Source organism: Chinchilla lanigera, unplaced genomic scaffold, assembly GCF_000276665.1.
Source record: "Chinchilla lanigera isolate Chin_1 unplaced genomic scaffold, ChiLan1.0 scaffold00028, whole genome shotgun sequence".
In the NCBI taxonomy this organism is placed as follows: domain Eukaryota; kingdom Metazoa; phylum Chordata; class Mammalia; order Rodentia; family Chinchillidae; genus Chinchilla; species Chinchilla lanigera.
This window is the reverse complement of record NW_004955429.1, coordinates 8,187,356-8,203,051: the sequence shown is the minus strand read 5'-3', so window position 1 is coordinate 8,203,051 and position 15,696 is coordinate 8,187,356. Positions and strand designations below refer to the sequence as shown.

General features: G+C 35.6%; 1 protein-coding gene across 1 annotated transcript in view; it reads left to right on the top strand.

Moving 5' to 3' along the window:
• Plxdc2 (plexin domain containing 2) overlaps window positions 1-15,696 on the top strand; it is a 425,675-nt gene that overhangs the window by 363,876 nt on the left and 46,103 nt on the right. The window contains exons 11-12 of the mRNA XM_005386938.2: window positions 2,071-2,218; window positions 3,551-3,589. Of these exons, the coding sequence (XP_005386995.1) occupies window positions 2,071-2,218; window positions 3,551-3,589 (187 nt within the window). The remainder of the gene's footprint in view (window positions 1-2,070; window positions 2,219-3,550; window positions 3,590-15,696) is intronic.

Sequence of the window (15,696 nt, the reverse complement as noted above, 5' to 3'; positions counted from 1 at the left end):
TTGCCTTTATGAGGGGAAGAAAGGTTTTGATTTATGGCCCCCAAGGGTGATGCAAGGATTGATCTCCTTAAAACGGTAAGACTTTGGTTTCTTTTCTCAGTGAAAACTTTAAGTGTTCCTATTCTCTTTACAGCTTACAGTTCATCTTCTGTTTGTTTGTTTTTAGAAGAACAAAGAAAACAAATGGAAATGCACAGATGTAGATTTTCTTCACTTCCTATGAATTCTAATATTGCCTTAAAATTCGTTTTTTACCCAGAATCTACTTGTTTTGCAACAGGAGGGCTCTATAAAGTCTTAATCTCCCTTTACTTCCATAAACAAGCTGAATCCAGGATTTTGCCTTAAACACTAGGGTATTTGGTAGTACCATTCTTCAAGAAAAATAATACAAGTGGAGAATAATATATGACATATTCCATTGTAGGCTTCTGGTATTTCAGATGTTAGTGATATCTCAAAGTTCAGTTCAGACTGGAGAAAGTAGGCTGATTTGTAAAGAAATATAGCTCATGTTATCACTTTTATCAAAAAAAAAATATAAGGTTAGCTGGTGGAGTAAAATTGGGATAAGTATGATGAGATTATTAGCTTAAAGTAGAGTAGGGGTGGGAGGAAATGATGCTAACCGCCGGCGTGATTAGCCAAATAGAACAGTATTGCCAAATAACAGGATGGCCCATTGAGGAGGAAGATCGGTTTGTGGAATTCCCACCCAGTGATTATCTCCAGCTGTGTCTGTCTTTAGCATACGCATTGAAAGGGCAGCTCTTGCTACATACAGTATGAAGGATTTTTTGAAAATGTGCGGTGAGAAAATCCGCCCGAAAAATGCTAAAAGCTGTTGAAAATAGGTTAGAGTGATGGAAAGAAAGGAAAGTAAAGAAAGAAAATCATTGTGCTTGGGTTCTCTGCGTAGTCAAAGGATAAGAAGAATTTGAGTGAACAGGTACACAGAGAGACTGAAGCACAATAATTGAGTTTATGATTTCATACCTAAAGCATTTTCAACAGAAGATTGTGCAGGGTGTAGGGGTGACAGCTAAGGTTGAGTCAGAGCGATGATTGGTAGCTCTGTGGAGTTGACAGGATGAGGGAACAGCCCGTAGGATGGTAAAACTTGAAGTGGGGAATAAGCCTGCATCGTATCCAATTAATGAGAAGGAAGCTGTGTCAGGAACTCTTCATTAACCAGAGAAAATATGCATAATAATTCACGAGTTAGAAGAGGGTTGAAGAAAGGTATTAATTTTGTAATTCTCAAATATGGCATGCGTACCACTTTGTGGAGATCGTGCTTTCTACGCAGGCCTGCCAGAGACAGTTTTTGGAAGCAGAGAGAGATGGGTTTTAGCACTAACCTATAAACTGTAGAAATTTCAGCATTGGAGACCACGGCCAGAGAAAATGACAGATGTATTTCTGTAGGCTATAAATAAAAGAAAAAAAATAGGAGATGCACCATTTCCTGGTGACTTCATTGTAGCCCTGCTAGGGTCAACTCAACTAAGCCTTTCAATGAGTGCTATTTCTTTGTGTGCTTTTTGGATGTTTATAAAAGAAAACAAAATTTCAAATGTCTATTCAACATGTGGCAAATTAAATTTGAGACTGTAACATAGGTTGGAGCTCTTAGCAAATGTTTAAGATTTAGAATTTCATTTGAAGCAAAGGCATTCTTTCTTCACATACTTAAGCATGCTATGAGTCTTACCTATATATGCTGTTTTTCTTTGAGTTTACAGTTTTACCTTTTGACATTCTGTCTTTGATAAATGTAGCAGCATTACATTTAAGAAAGATAAACAATAATATGAAAGGTTAGGAGAAAAATGAAATCCAAATATCTAAAGCTGGACAGAGTTTGTACTATCTGCTTTTCTGTCTCTCTCTTTCCTATTTTATAGACTTGTAAACCACCAAAATCTCTAATGTAGCCCAGCACAAAGACAATCTATTGCTTACATTAATTAGAGAGATTTTTTGCTTGATAGCCTAACTTCTTTGATAAGATTTCTTAAGCATATATTTGATTTCTCAAATTGTTTTCCCTTTTGCATCTCTTATTAGTCAAAAGAGAAGATGTGCGAGAACACAGAGTCAGTGGGAACTTCTCAAACCACCACAACCACCCACGTGACAACCACACAATTCAGGGTCCTCACCACCACGAGAAGAGCAGCGACATCCCAGCTGCCCACCAGTCTGCCCACAGAAGGTGCCCAAGACATAGTTTACTTTTTTCTTAAAAATAGAAAAAAAAACACAGAGAGGAAAAGGGAAAAAAGGGGGGAAAGACAAAAATATTATGGACTGAAAATACGTGGTGAGATTCTTTTAATATATTTTGTCTTTTATGAAGACAACTGTTACTTGTAATGTGGCTGCTTGTTCTCAATGGAAAAGTATAGATTTCTTTTTATGAGACTTAATTTAGCAGTCTCTGAACTCAACACTGCAGTCACAGGATGGGAAGGCGAAAGTGCATGAAATATCCATTGCTTTTGGATTCTGAACAATAGACTATTCTATTAATGTATAATTCTAATATTTCCTGAATACAGTCAGTATCGCAGTCCATAACCTGTATGGAGACACCACAAAGAGCACAGAAATTGTTCTTCCTCTGATAGAGAAGGCAGAATTACTGAAGCGTCAATACATAAGCTTAATTTGTGGGGAAGAAGGCATATTAGCCATCATTTGATAACTTTCCATTCTGAATGGTATTGCTAGGAACTAGGCAGAAATGTGAGACGAATGACCAAAGGTTCATTTTCATGGGAGAAGATAGTCTTACTTACTCTTGCTTTCTTTTGAATAGGAAGTGAAATTAAATTTGAAACCATTGCTTTTAATTGAAATTTAATAGGATACTGCAAGGCACTTGGTATAAAGTGATTTGGAGAGCAAGTGCCAAATGTATTTTATTGATCTTAAAAGCAACATATTTAAAATCATATTATTCTGGATCGTTATATTAAAACCCATGAAACATATTCCCGTAATATAAACTCTATCCTTTAAAACAAAATATAACCATTCCACTGAAAAGGCTTAACCTACCATATGTTCATTCAGGACAAAATCCTTTTTATAAATGCTTTTGATTACTCTTGTTATCAATGAAAAATCCATTTAACTTCTTTGGAAGTTAAATGTGTGAATGTTGATAAATCCTGACTATTCCAATTAATTTGAAATTTTCTGGATTTTGAATTTTAAATGAATAAAGTTAGAACTACAAGTCCTATTATGGGTTGTTCAAGTTAAAAATAGGTGTAATTAAGGTTATGACTGTTTACCTTTTTGAAGAACTTAAGAATTGTATCTGCTTTGCTAAAGTTTTGTACTTACAATCTCTGCAAGAAGTTTAGTACTACATCATGTGAGACCGGTTCTTGCTCTCACTGAACTAAAAATTAGCTCAATAAATTATCAAAGTCTAATCATATTAGTTAAGGCAATTACCTAGACAATTAATAGTAATAGGTTTTATGCACCTTTAAAAACCTTTTTCCATTCTAATAACTTTGAATTTCTCTTCCAGATGATACCAAGATAGCACTACATCTAAAAGATAATGGAGGTAGGAATTAACACTTTTCTGTTATAAACATTTTAGATGCTAATTGATTTCATTCATTTTAATGTGAGAAAAGACACGTGAACTTCAAAAGGGAACAAAATTATATCTGATTGTATTACTATTTAATAGTGGAAGAATACAGTTGGTTTGCTAGAAGGGTGAATTGAGATCCTAATCCTTGCATTTGTCTATAAAGCTACATTATGTGGATTATAGTTATATGATGGAGAAGTCATCCATGGATCTTCTTGTTCTTTGTTGCTGTAGTCATTTTTTAATTGTACATGTAATTATCTAAACTGTTTCAGGTCCACGTTTATTGGATTTTTTTTTTTCACTAATTTACTGGTTGATCAATCCTGTCTACATCAAATTTAAAAAAAGTAAGGCAGTAACTGGAAATGCATTGTGCTAGTCTTTTCATGCATTCTATAATGCAAATAAAAATTTATTCAGAAGAACATCTTATTAGTAACATACTTAATACTTTTCAAAAACAGTGCAAAATTACTTACACTAGTGTTTGAAAATTTGAAGGAAAAATGATTTTACCCATACCATATTGTAAAAATATTAAAAGAGTTTTTAAATATAGTCTCTTTCTGTGAAACTATTTTAGCTCATCCCTTCTCCTTTGGAGTATGCTGGATGTCAATAAAAAGATTTACATTAGCGATACCTTTTTTGGCTTAAGAAGGACATCTTCCTTTCTTCTAAGCATTTATTATGATACCTGGTGACACTGATATCAGCCTGGTTTTAGTTTTGCAACCCTATAAGAGTTCTCCCCTCATATTTATATGTATATGTATACACACCAACAGAGATAGAGGTAGAAGTAGAGATAGAGATAGGGATAGCGATAGGGATAGGGATAGGGATGGGATAGGGATGGGGATGGGATAGGGATAAGGATAGGGATGGGATAGGGAAGGGATAAGGGTGGGATAGGGATAGGGATGGAATAGGGATAGGGTTAGGGATAGGATAGGGATAGGGATAGGGATAGGGATAGGGATAAGGATAGGGATAGGGGTAGGGATAGGGATAGGGATGGGATAGGGATAGGGATAGGGATGGGATAGGGATAGGGATAGGGATGGGATAGGGATAGGGATAGGGTAGGGATGGGACAGGGATGGGATAGGGATAGAGGCAGAGGAAGAGGCAGAAACAGAGGCAGTGATAGAGATGATAGAGATAGATGGAGAGGTAGTTGAGGATGTTTTCCCCTATTTTTAATTGTAGAGAACAGTGCCTGAATTGTTTATTCTATGTAATATAACCAATAGTTCTATACTTTCTTAAATCATTGTTTTTATATACATAGGTATATCCTTAGATTTTATTCAGGTCGTTTGAAAGTAAGCTGGTTATTCTTTCTGTCAATATCATTATTACATCAATTATCCTACTTCTATATTACAGGGTCCTATTTGATTCATTTCTTATTCATTATTGTATGAATGCAGTATGGATAGATTTACAGCTTACCATTTGCAAAAGTTATACTAGCTAGAAATAAACTGAAATCCTAAATCTTAAAGGGATTTTAGCAACTCCTTAATGCAGGATTTCCCAGAACAGAATGTCAGAACCCATCGTGTGATCCAAAAACTCTTACAGTTGAGGCTACTTCAATTTAAGGGAGGAGATGGAGTATGGGATGAGTGGAACGGAGGAGGCATCCCCAAGAGGCTAGTGTAAGTGGAAGGTGAGTGGATGGTAGTTGTACTTTTCACTCTGTGTGTTTGTTTGTGTGTGTGTTTGTGTGTGTGTGTGTGTGTGTGTGTGTGTGTGTGTGTGGTTTTGCACTGTTAAAACAGAAAGCAAAGGATTCATGTAATTTAAAATGTGTGAGGTTCGTTCACTCATTCATTCATTCTGAGTAGTTGCTAACTGCAAAGCAACATTGCAAACTTGAGGCTACAGCTGTGAGCAAGGCTTAAATAAATGCCTTACTTTAAGAGAACATGTATTCCAAAGAATATTCAAGATGATCACAAAGGTTTCCTACCTGGAATATTTGGTAATAAAATCTTTTATTAGTAGCATCACATGGACTTATAAAACATTAGCAGTTGTCTTCAATAAAAACCTTACTCTTGTTTAAAGCATTACTGAATCATAACTCTGAAGATTTTCTTAAAGCAATGCATTAAAAACACTGCAAGATGCTAAGAAATCAAGTAAAATAAATCCCAAGATTAAAATGTAGAGCTTCTGGTATACTAGACAGTGAATTGTTTTATTTTCTTATGATATTGAGATAATTGCTATGCAGCTGTTTTCTGTCAGAATTCCAAAATAGCAGTCTTTTGTTTCTCGTGTCTAGAGTTGTTTTCAAAGATTTATCCTGACAACATTCAACTGTAGTTAAAAGAGAAAAACCTAACCAGTAGTAACATACTCCAAAAGAGCACTCGGCTGGGGTTGTTACTTAGTGGTAGAGTATTACTCTAGCATGCAAAAGCCCTGGGTTGAGCCCCCAACACCAGGGGAAGAACTTGCTGCTTAGGCAAAATCACACACTATTTTTTATAATATTACTATTAAAATAAAGTATGCTATCACAGTATGCTGTCATTTTTTTAATGGAATGTAAAAATACAAGATGGATCGTTAATTTAAATCCTAACTTCAATAGCTAATTATACATGCTGTAAACAGAATTCAGAGTTTTCCTTTCCCTTGGCTTAACTTGTTTTGAGAGATTGAGGTAAAAATAAATAATTGTGCCCAATTTAAATGCTTTCTAATATTTTATTGAGAGCGATTTTTTTAAAACATGCAAGCTAATAAATTTTTGTACCTTGTTAAGTATTGTTGCAAAGAAATTTAGCACATTTTATTTCTTTTTTTTTTATATAATTGGCTGTCTTTAAAAGCATTTTAATCCATTAACTTGTATTTCTCTGGAAACGAGGATGATATTTTCAAAGTAGTCAGAATGTAGCTAGAAAGCAATGACTGCCTTCCCATACACTGTCTCTGTTAAGTGTTGAACAATCTTGGCCCTGTGTCTTTCTGGGGCATTTCTTTTGTTAGAGTAGTTGAGTTTTTAAATGGAATCCACAGCCCTTATGGTTATATATTTGCTTTCCAGGAGGTTTTTCTTTGTCTTTGACATGAAAGCATAAAATACTTTGCTTAGTTATAGTATTTGCTCAAGCTAAAATGACCAAAGTCACACAATGGAATTTCTCACTCAGAGGACCCAGGCTGACTTACAGTCTACTATATCATTCTGGATCAGTCTTCAATTCTATGCTGAGTTTCCTGATACATGGCAGACTTGGTCTGGGTGGCACCTCTTGCAAGCTCAGGCTGGTTGCCTGACTGGAGAAGTTTTACTAGCCTTCAAAGGTGAATGGAAATACTAAGCTTTTTAAAGAATTTGAAGAAAAGAACATGAGCAGGTTCTACCACAAGAGTGGTAGCTAATAAGTGCAAGTCTCATATATATTGAGGTATAACCTTGATTGACCACTATAAAAGACTGAGTGCAAAATCTTGGGAAATCAAATTTTTGTTTTGATTTGGTTTGGTTTGGTTTTTTGTCTTATTGAGATAGGGTCTTGTTATGCAGTTCAAGATGGCCTTGAGCTTACTTTGTAGCCCAGGCTGGCCTTGAACTCACAATGATTGTCCTGCCTCAGCCTCCCCACTCCTGGGATTACAGGTGTGTACCACCACACCTGGCAGTTTTAATGACAGCATTTTATTTGCACCTAAAATAGTTCTAGTTGTGTGTTTGTAATATTAAGTGTAAAGCAATATATACTCCTAATCAAATCATATACCCATCTCTTGTTTATAGGAATAACAGAAAGGCTGAGGGAAGGGAGGAGGATATACTTATTGAATATTTTCTATGCTCCAGGCATGCTTTAAAAGCAATCCATGTATAAACTCATGTAATTCATAACACTTCTGAGTTGGTCCTATGTGATTTCTATTTTACAGATAAGGACAAGGAGGTACAAAATTAGGTTACCAAGGTGACAGGGAGCAGAGCTCAGATGAAAACTTCAGGCTCCATCCCAATTGCAGGTCCTAATGACTTCCCCATGTCCCTTCTCCCTCACAGAAGCAGCCTCACCAATCAAAATGCACCTAGCAAATTAACTTACACCTCCTATTTGTTTTCCTTTTCTATAACAATTGACTATACTCCCAAGTGTTTGAAAATGAATTTTCCTTGTCGCATATATTTATGTATCCATTTCTCTTTTATCCTTTTCATGAAAATCACAGTGCATTACTCCTCCTGTGTAATTGAATGCTGTCAGAATCATCAGCACATGGTCCCCATACTATAGGTGTATCTTGTGGTTTATGTTCCAAATCTGATTTCAATGTCTTTCAGATCCTTTTAGAAATTCAGATTTAATTCACCTCTCAGAAGTATTCTAGGCTATATTTTTTAAACACATTGTCTGCCAGGCATGGAGGCACGTGCCTGTAATCCCAGCACTAGAGAGAGGAGGCAGGAGGATCACAGCAAGTTCAAGACCAGGCTGGGTTACGTTGTGAATTCAAGACCAGCCTAAACTACATAGTGAGACCATGTCTCCAAATAAATCAATACCTAATTAATTAATACACTGTCTATGTGGGTCATGGTTATGTATATTTCAAGCAACATCTTTGGATTTTCAGATCCTAGTGATAGCTTATTAGATTAGAAGAGTTATTCTTTAAAGAATGACCTAGGTATATATTTTAGCTGTTTTATTAGAATAATGCCTTCTTTGATATTTGAATCGATTGTTTTCCAATGGCACCTAGTTAGAGCAGTACACTTTGTAATAGCTAAACCTTGGAAACAACCCCCAAATGCCTATCAACCATTAATGGATAAAGAAGATGTGTGTTTTTTTTATGCAATTGAGTACTACTCTTCCTTAAATAAGGATAAGCTCGAGACATTTTTAGATAAATGGGTGCACCTTGAGACCATATTCTTAAGTGAAATACATTGGACACACATGTGGAAATACTGAACTGTTTCTCTGGTGTGAGAAACTGAAAGTGTAAATAAAGACCAAAATGTGTAATAGATATTGGGAAATGGGAAGAAAATGTTCAAATGAGAAAGGAAACCACAGAGAGGGGAGGAAAGAAGGGACATGGAAAAAAGGAGAATAGAAGCAAAAAAAAATGGAAGTAAAGCTTTTGTGCATAAAGGGGTGAAGAGGGGCTGAAAGAAGGGAAGAGGGAATGGTTGAAAAGAAGCAAGAAAGGTATACCACGTACAGGTACAGATTCTACTTGATGAATGTTATCTCTATGTATATCTAAAAGGTACCAACAACATTTAAAAAAAGAAATGTCAATATCCTCAAAAGGCAAACTGAGTAGAGTTATATCCAGGGCTGAGAAGGCGTTTGCAAGTTGACTCAGTGGCAAGGGCTTTTAACTGAGAAGTAAAGTTTTCAACTATGTTCAACTCAATTTTGCAAATTGAATCGTGCCGTTCTGCTACATTGCAATGTTATTTCAAGCTCGAAAATCCTGAATAGGTTTTCCTATTTCAAATCCGTCAGTATATTTATCAAAGCACCAAAAGTGACATTCCCTGTTGAATGCTTTAAAGGTTGTTCTCTTCGATTAGGTTAAAATTCTTTTTAAAACTTTGCACATAAATTCTTAATTGTTAATAATTAAAATATCAGCACTCCTGACCGGCCTGATGTAAACACAGGTGGCAATATGTTTGTCGTGTCTTCTTCTTGCTAAGAATCTACTAAACCTGGACTCAGAAAGGCTGCATTTTTTTTAATCTGGGGGCGGAACCTTCATGAAGGCCATGCTGACATCGCTGCATATGTAGCATATGATTAAGTTAATTCGAAGTGCAAGTCTCCGGTGATTGATTTCAAAAAACTAACAGGGGTATTCTTTGAAACTCCTATCATATAAATAGCTGGTCTAAGTTCTAATACTGTTGTGTTTGGTTTCATGTTCCTAAACACAAGACTTTTCATCTGAAGACAAAATGTTAGAACATTATTCTGACTTTCCTGCTTCTAAGGTTATATTTTCAATATCAAGTCTTGTGACAGATCAAGTGTCTAGTATTTCATTTATCATTCAGTTGAATTTTGGGAGACTTTCATATATAAAATATCAAAGCAATGTATCTTTCACTGTTTTTTCTCCTTTTCCTTGTTTTCTTTTTATCTACTTCTTTTGTGTGGATCACAGTCTTATAAGCAAAGGGAAACTTATTTCCCTTTGACAGTCTATTGAATAGCTATCACCTTCTGTTTCTAAAGCTGTAAAATATCTTGACATTTACTTTTATCTTCTGCATTGTTTGACTACTTCTCATGTTAGCACTAACTCTAAGTACACATATACTATAATGGGTAAAATTCTTATACTTAAGAAAATGTTGAGATTTTCTAGAATTAAAGATTTCTCTTCCAAACTTGTCCAGCATAGCAGTCTCAACTGTTTTTGCAAATAGAACTAACTCACCTGGTTATTCTCATCTAATTTTACTAATCTAGCATGTACAAATATTAAGCTCAGCCTGCCCTGTACCAGTTACATTTTAACCCCTGAGCTTGGTCCCAGGAGTCAGCATTTTGTAAAACCCTACATTCCAATGTAAAATTAATTCAAAAATGAGTCTTTTGACCCATGCTAAATACATAACCAGAACCATTTTTTATAGAGTCTTGTAATAATGTATTTTTTACAAGTTGCCGTGTTTCTAGGGTAAAGCCAAAATGCTTCATTGCTTTTTGGGTAGCTATGTGTTACTACAGCTAGAACCCAGGGCCTTCACCCTGCCACATCCTCAGCCTTTCTTGTTTTTTCTTTTTGTGAGACAGGGTCTTGTTAAATTGCTAAATTGACCGGGCTGGGCTCAAATTTCCACTCTTTCTGCCTCAGCTTCCTAGAGCTCTGGGTCAGAGGTATGCACTACCACTCTAGCTTGCATTGCATTTCTACCAAGCTCTTATGTAATGCAGTTGCTACACACCTCAGATTATACTTTGAGTGTCAAGATTATACTTTGAGTGTCAAGCTTGGAGTGAATTCTCGATTTCTTTCTGCCAGGGACACCCAGATAAAAATAGCAGATCTTTTTATGAACCTGCCCACTGGCCTTCACCTCATCCCTTTCTCTGAAACAATATTCTATCTGGTGACAACAAGAAATTACCTCATCCCCATATTGAGAATGCATCTTGCTTTACAGAGGCCAGGGAAATACAAGCTAAGGCAAGCTGTTATGGGCTTGTAACTCGTTTGAATATAGTATGAGAAAATTTGTCCATTTAAACAGTTGCAAACTTGTTTTAGCAAAGGTAGTATGTTTTCTTTGAAGTTACTGACTCTTTAAAAGTGTTTTTACCTACAAAATTTGTAATTTAATTATTCAGACTAACAGTTTGAAAAATTGTTAACCAGCATAGGTGAAACAACAGACAGAAAATCACACTGATAGACTATAGAACAAAGTAATATAAGAGAGCCTCTCACAGGAAATGCACACACATCTTCCAAGAAGTGTCCCTAAATACTCTCCATTGTCATTAGCAAAATGCCTCAGCCCATCCCTCTGATCAATAACTATTTTCCTGCCCTGTGCTCTTTTTCTACCTAATTTTCCTGCTTCTGTCAAAAATCGGGGCTTGGCCATCTTACAAGAGGAAAGGGTCTTTTGTATACCATTATTTGATTTTGGTTCTGGAAAATTTTGGTCCTCACCCCAAAAGCATGGTTTGTGTTACTACACATTTGTGTGTGTGTGTGTGTGTGTGTGTGTGTGTGTGAGTGTATGTATGTAGGTGTGTGTGTGTAATTTGCCATTGTGTTAAATGTGTGTATGCTTTTTAAAATGTATACTCAGTAGGATAGCCTTGCATTACTAACATAAGCATCTCCCTAGAAAGTTAGATGAAAAGTCATGGTGATTGGATTTGACTTGATTTATCCAAGAAATACTCCCTGGGCAAAGGATGTAACTCAGTGGTAGAGTGCTTGCCTAGCATGTACATGCCTTAGGTAAGAAACACTCCTAAACTACTGTGTACTGGGCCCATTGTTAGATGATGAAGATACAAATATGAACAAAGTCTGCTGCCTGCCCTGAAGTAGGAAGTGGCCCAATGGAATTAGCATAGAGAAGGAAATTTTCAATTACCTATAGTGTTAACAGTGCAAAGTAGGCTTAAGAAAAACTACAAGAAGGCAGAGAAAAGGGATCTAAACAAGTCTAGAATTATGGGAAAGTGTCACTGATGCTAAATTTTGCGTGGGATTAGGGCGTAGGATTTAGGTAGCCTAGGATCAGAAGAAAGGAATTGTCAGCAAAAAAGAACAGCATAGATAAAGGTGCAAAAACATGAAGCATTCAGATCTGGGTGGTTAGCTCTAACAGGCTGCCACATTTTATGATGCTGAGGTAAAGATTTGAAGACAGCAATTACACGTGGCAAAGCAGAGAGATGGCTAAGGCTTCAGCATCCATAGCCTTCTGTTCCAAGCAAGGGAATTTGAACCTTGTCTTGAATATACTAAGAGTCATTGAGGAGAAATGACTTAGACTAGGGAGTTCATGACAAGTTGTATGTGTTTAATAGGTCATTCTTGATGTACTATGGGGAAAGGGTGAGAAAAGAGTAAGGTGGAGTCCAAGAAAATGGTCATATTATACCAGTAACCCCTAAAGCCCATAAAACAGGAAAGGAATAACATAAAGTAGAGACTGACAATAGAAATGGAGAAAGAATGAAGCTTGCGGGGAAAGCAATGGATTTAATCTGAGAGTGACTTTGTAGTGCCAGGGTGTCATCCAAATGAGGATAGCCCTGGGTCATTTTTCTAAATCTGAAATTCAGTTGAGAAACACAAGAATAAGGTATCAGTGTGGATATCATCAACATAAAAATGCTAATTGAGCTCCCAAGAGTAAATGAAGGATACGATAAAGAAGATAAAAACTAGAGTAAGAAGGAATATGGAATTTGAAGTTTTGTGAAGAAAACAGTGACACTGAGTAGTTCAATGAAATCAGCCTTGTTCCACACTGTACTACCCAGCCTGTGAACCTCTTCTGACCAGTGTATCCATGTTGTATACACTACCTGTCCCTGTCACTTTATTAGTCTTCTCAATTACCAGATCAGTTAGCCCTATGTCATGATGCTTGGCTTCAAGTCATCCTTATTCTACTTACTAATGGTACCATAGTACAAGACACATAACAAAAGGAGGCACCAAGGCATAAAGTAGGGAAGCACAGATTATCTGTTACCGTACAGCACCATCGCAAGGCATATAGGAAAAAGCACAAGGATTTGGCACTATGCATCCACAATTTCCTTCTTCCACTGAAATTTTGGAATGTGTCCCATTACTGGGATAAGAAGTAAAATAATACGATGAGCATAAATAGGATGGTGTCAGATTACAATGTCTAGGAGTTGAGAGAACTCATACAATTTTTACCTGGGGAATGGGAAAGGGAGCTCCTACTGATGTGTGAAAGGTCTGTCAGGGCGAGTTTGGAGCCCCCAGATCTCACTACGCAGTAGTCTATGCTTTATGACGTCCTTACTAAATTCCATTCCTATGTGCTTGAATCACCAATACAAATTACTCATGTAAGGTGCTGATCTACTTTAAGCAAAAGAAAAAAAGTGGAAATTTTGATGGAGAGAAAACATATGCTATTTATGAAAAGGCATCATAAGAAAGAAAAAAAGGAAATGGTGACAGAGAGAAAAGACATGCTATTTTTTGAAAAGGCATAATGCTTTACAAAGTCTAGTTTAATCCCTTAGATGGTAAATTTAGTTTCACCTTTTATAACAGCTAGGTTTTCAAAGGATTGCTGTTCTATTAAGACTAGTTTTTGCTGTAAGTTTCTTTCGCAGTGCTCAAATAATACCGTGCAAGGTTTTAAGTGAGTCTTGGGTGATAAGGACAGGAATTAATTATGTAATACTAATTTATAATAGTGTTGTAAGTTACTTTGACCAAATGTTACTTTTTCAGTTATAATAATGAATTAACATCTTGCAGGGTGAAGTTTCAACCATAAGTGATTTTAACACATGTTAACATTATGTTCACCATTCAGTGATGAAAAAGTATCAAATTAAAAATCCACTGGTATAATTTAAGTGGAATTCTAACCAATAACTGTTTAATATAAAGGAAAAAGGAGGGAAAGAACAATGAACCACATTACAGGTAAACACAAAGAAAATAAATAGCAGAATGGCAGACCAAAGCCAACCATACCAGTAATTGTATTCAATATAAATACTCCTCAAGCGTGGTTCACCTGATTGACCTTAGGAAAAAGAAGATCTAGCATTCCGTTTGTAAATCAGTGGTAGAACCTAGCATGTATAAGACTATGGATTTCATTCCCAGCCCTGAAAGCAAGATTCAGTTCTATGCTGTGTGTAAGAAATGTCCACAAAATATACTTAAATAGTTCAAGGTAAAGTGAAAGAAAAATAAATCCACGCCAAACATAACCATAAATCAAACTAGTAAATTTAAGACAAAGTGTGTTGACAGAGGTAAGGAGAAAATGAGAACAACATTACAATTTTTACAAATTAGTTTTTTTTTTAAGGTTTTTTTTCTGGTACCGGGAATCAAACTCACGACCTTGCACTTGCCAGGAAGGTGCTATGCTGCTGAGCTAAATTCCCAGTCGTAGTTTTAAAATACAAAAAATTTAAGAAGGAAATAGATTTGAAATAGCTCACCAACCACTTTACATATGATTAATAATTAGAGAGCTGTTCCTAACTATAGAATAGAGATTTTTTCCAAATATGCATGAAGTGATTACCAAGGCAGTCTATCTCTGAGCCATAAAAACATCTTCAGTTTCAAAATATTGAAGTCATACAGATCATATTTTTGACTGCAAAAGTATGAAATAACAACAAATAAAAATTTGAATCTATTCATGAGAGTAGATTTTAAATGTTCTCACTCTCAAAACAAATAAATATCTATGGTGATAGGCAGGGAAAACAGTTTGGTTTAATTTCACAATGTACACATGTAGCAAAATATCCCCTTACACATTGCAAATATTTACAGCTTTTGTCAATTAAACTTACAGAAGCTGAGAAGAAAATTCAGAATCTAGAAAATTCCCAAACAAACAAAAAGGAAAAAGCACTTCTAAACATCATATGAATTAAAGAAAAATCCATAAGAAAAATTAGAAAGTATTCAGTGAACTGATAATAGGTACAGTGCCCCAAAATATGTAGCATGCTGCTAAATATATTAGGAAGGAAATTTATAATATAAATGTTTACATTAGAAAGGAAAAACTTAATTAATAATCCAAGCTTCTAATTTAAACTTAAGAATATGGCCAAGTTAAGAACCAAAATAAATGAACTCATGAAACATGACTTGTCAACTAAAGATAAAATTAATAAAAAGGAAGAAATAAAATAAAAACAAGAGTAGAAAAATGAGCAAAAGAGCAGAGAACAGGGGCGTATTAACACACTCATATAAGTTAGTTGTTTGAAAAGGCCAATAAATTTTCTTTTTTGTTGTTTTTTTTTTTTGTTTTTTTTCTGGGACCGGGAATCGAACTCAGCACCTCGTGCTTACCAGGCAGGCACTGTGTCGCTGAGCTAACTCCCCAGCCCCAAGGCCAATAAATTTGATAGTCCCTAAGAAGACTGATTTTAAAGAGTTGATAATCAGACATAAAAATTGAAAACTTATTTATCAGAGACTTATATTAGGAACATAAGGTCATACAGAGCAGAAAATGTTTATAGTACCACTACATACGAACAAATCATATTCAGAAACTTAAAGGAACTCTTAAATTTAATAGTAAAATACAACCAAAACCAGAACGAATACCACTTCAGACCCATGAGGGTGGTAAATACTACACAGTACTAATGTTGGTGAGACTTTGGTGCATGGGAGACATAAAACCAATACTGAGAATACCATAGTAATATTATTGAGGATATGGCATGTTTGACCTTATACACATCACTGACTGGAGTGGAATATTGTATAAACACATTGCAAAACTGTCTGGACATGTCTTATAAAATCCTTTGAGCCAGAATTTCTAC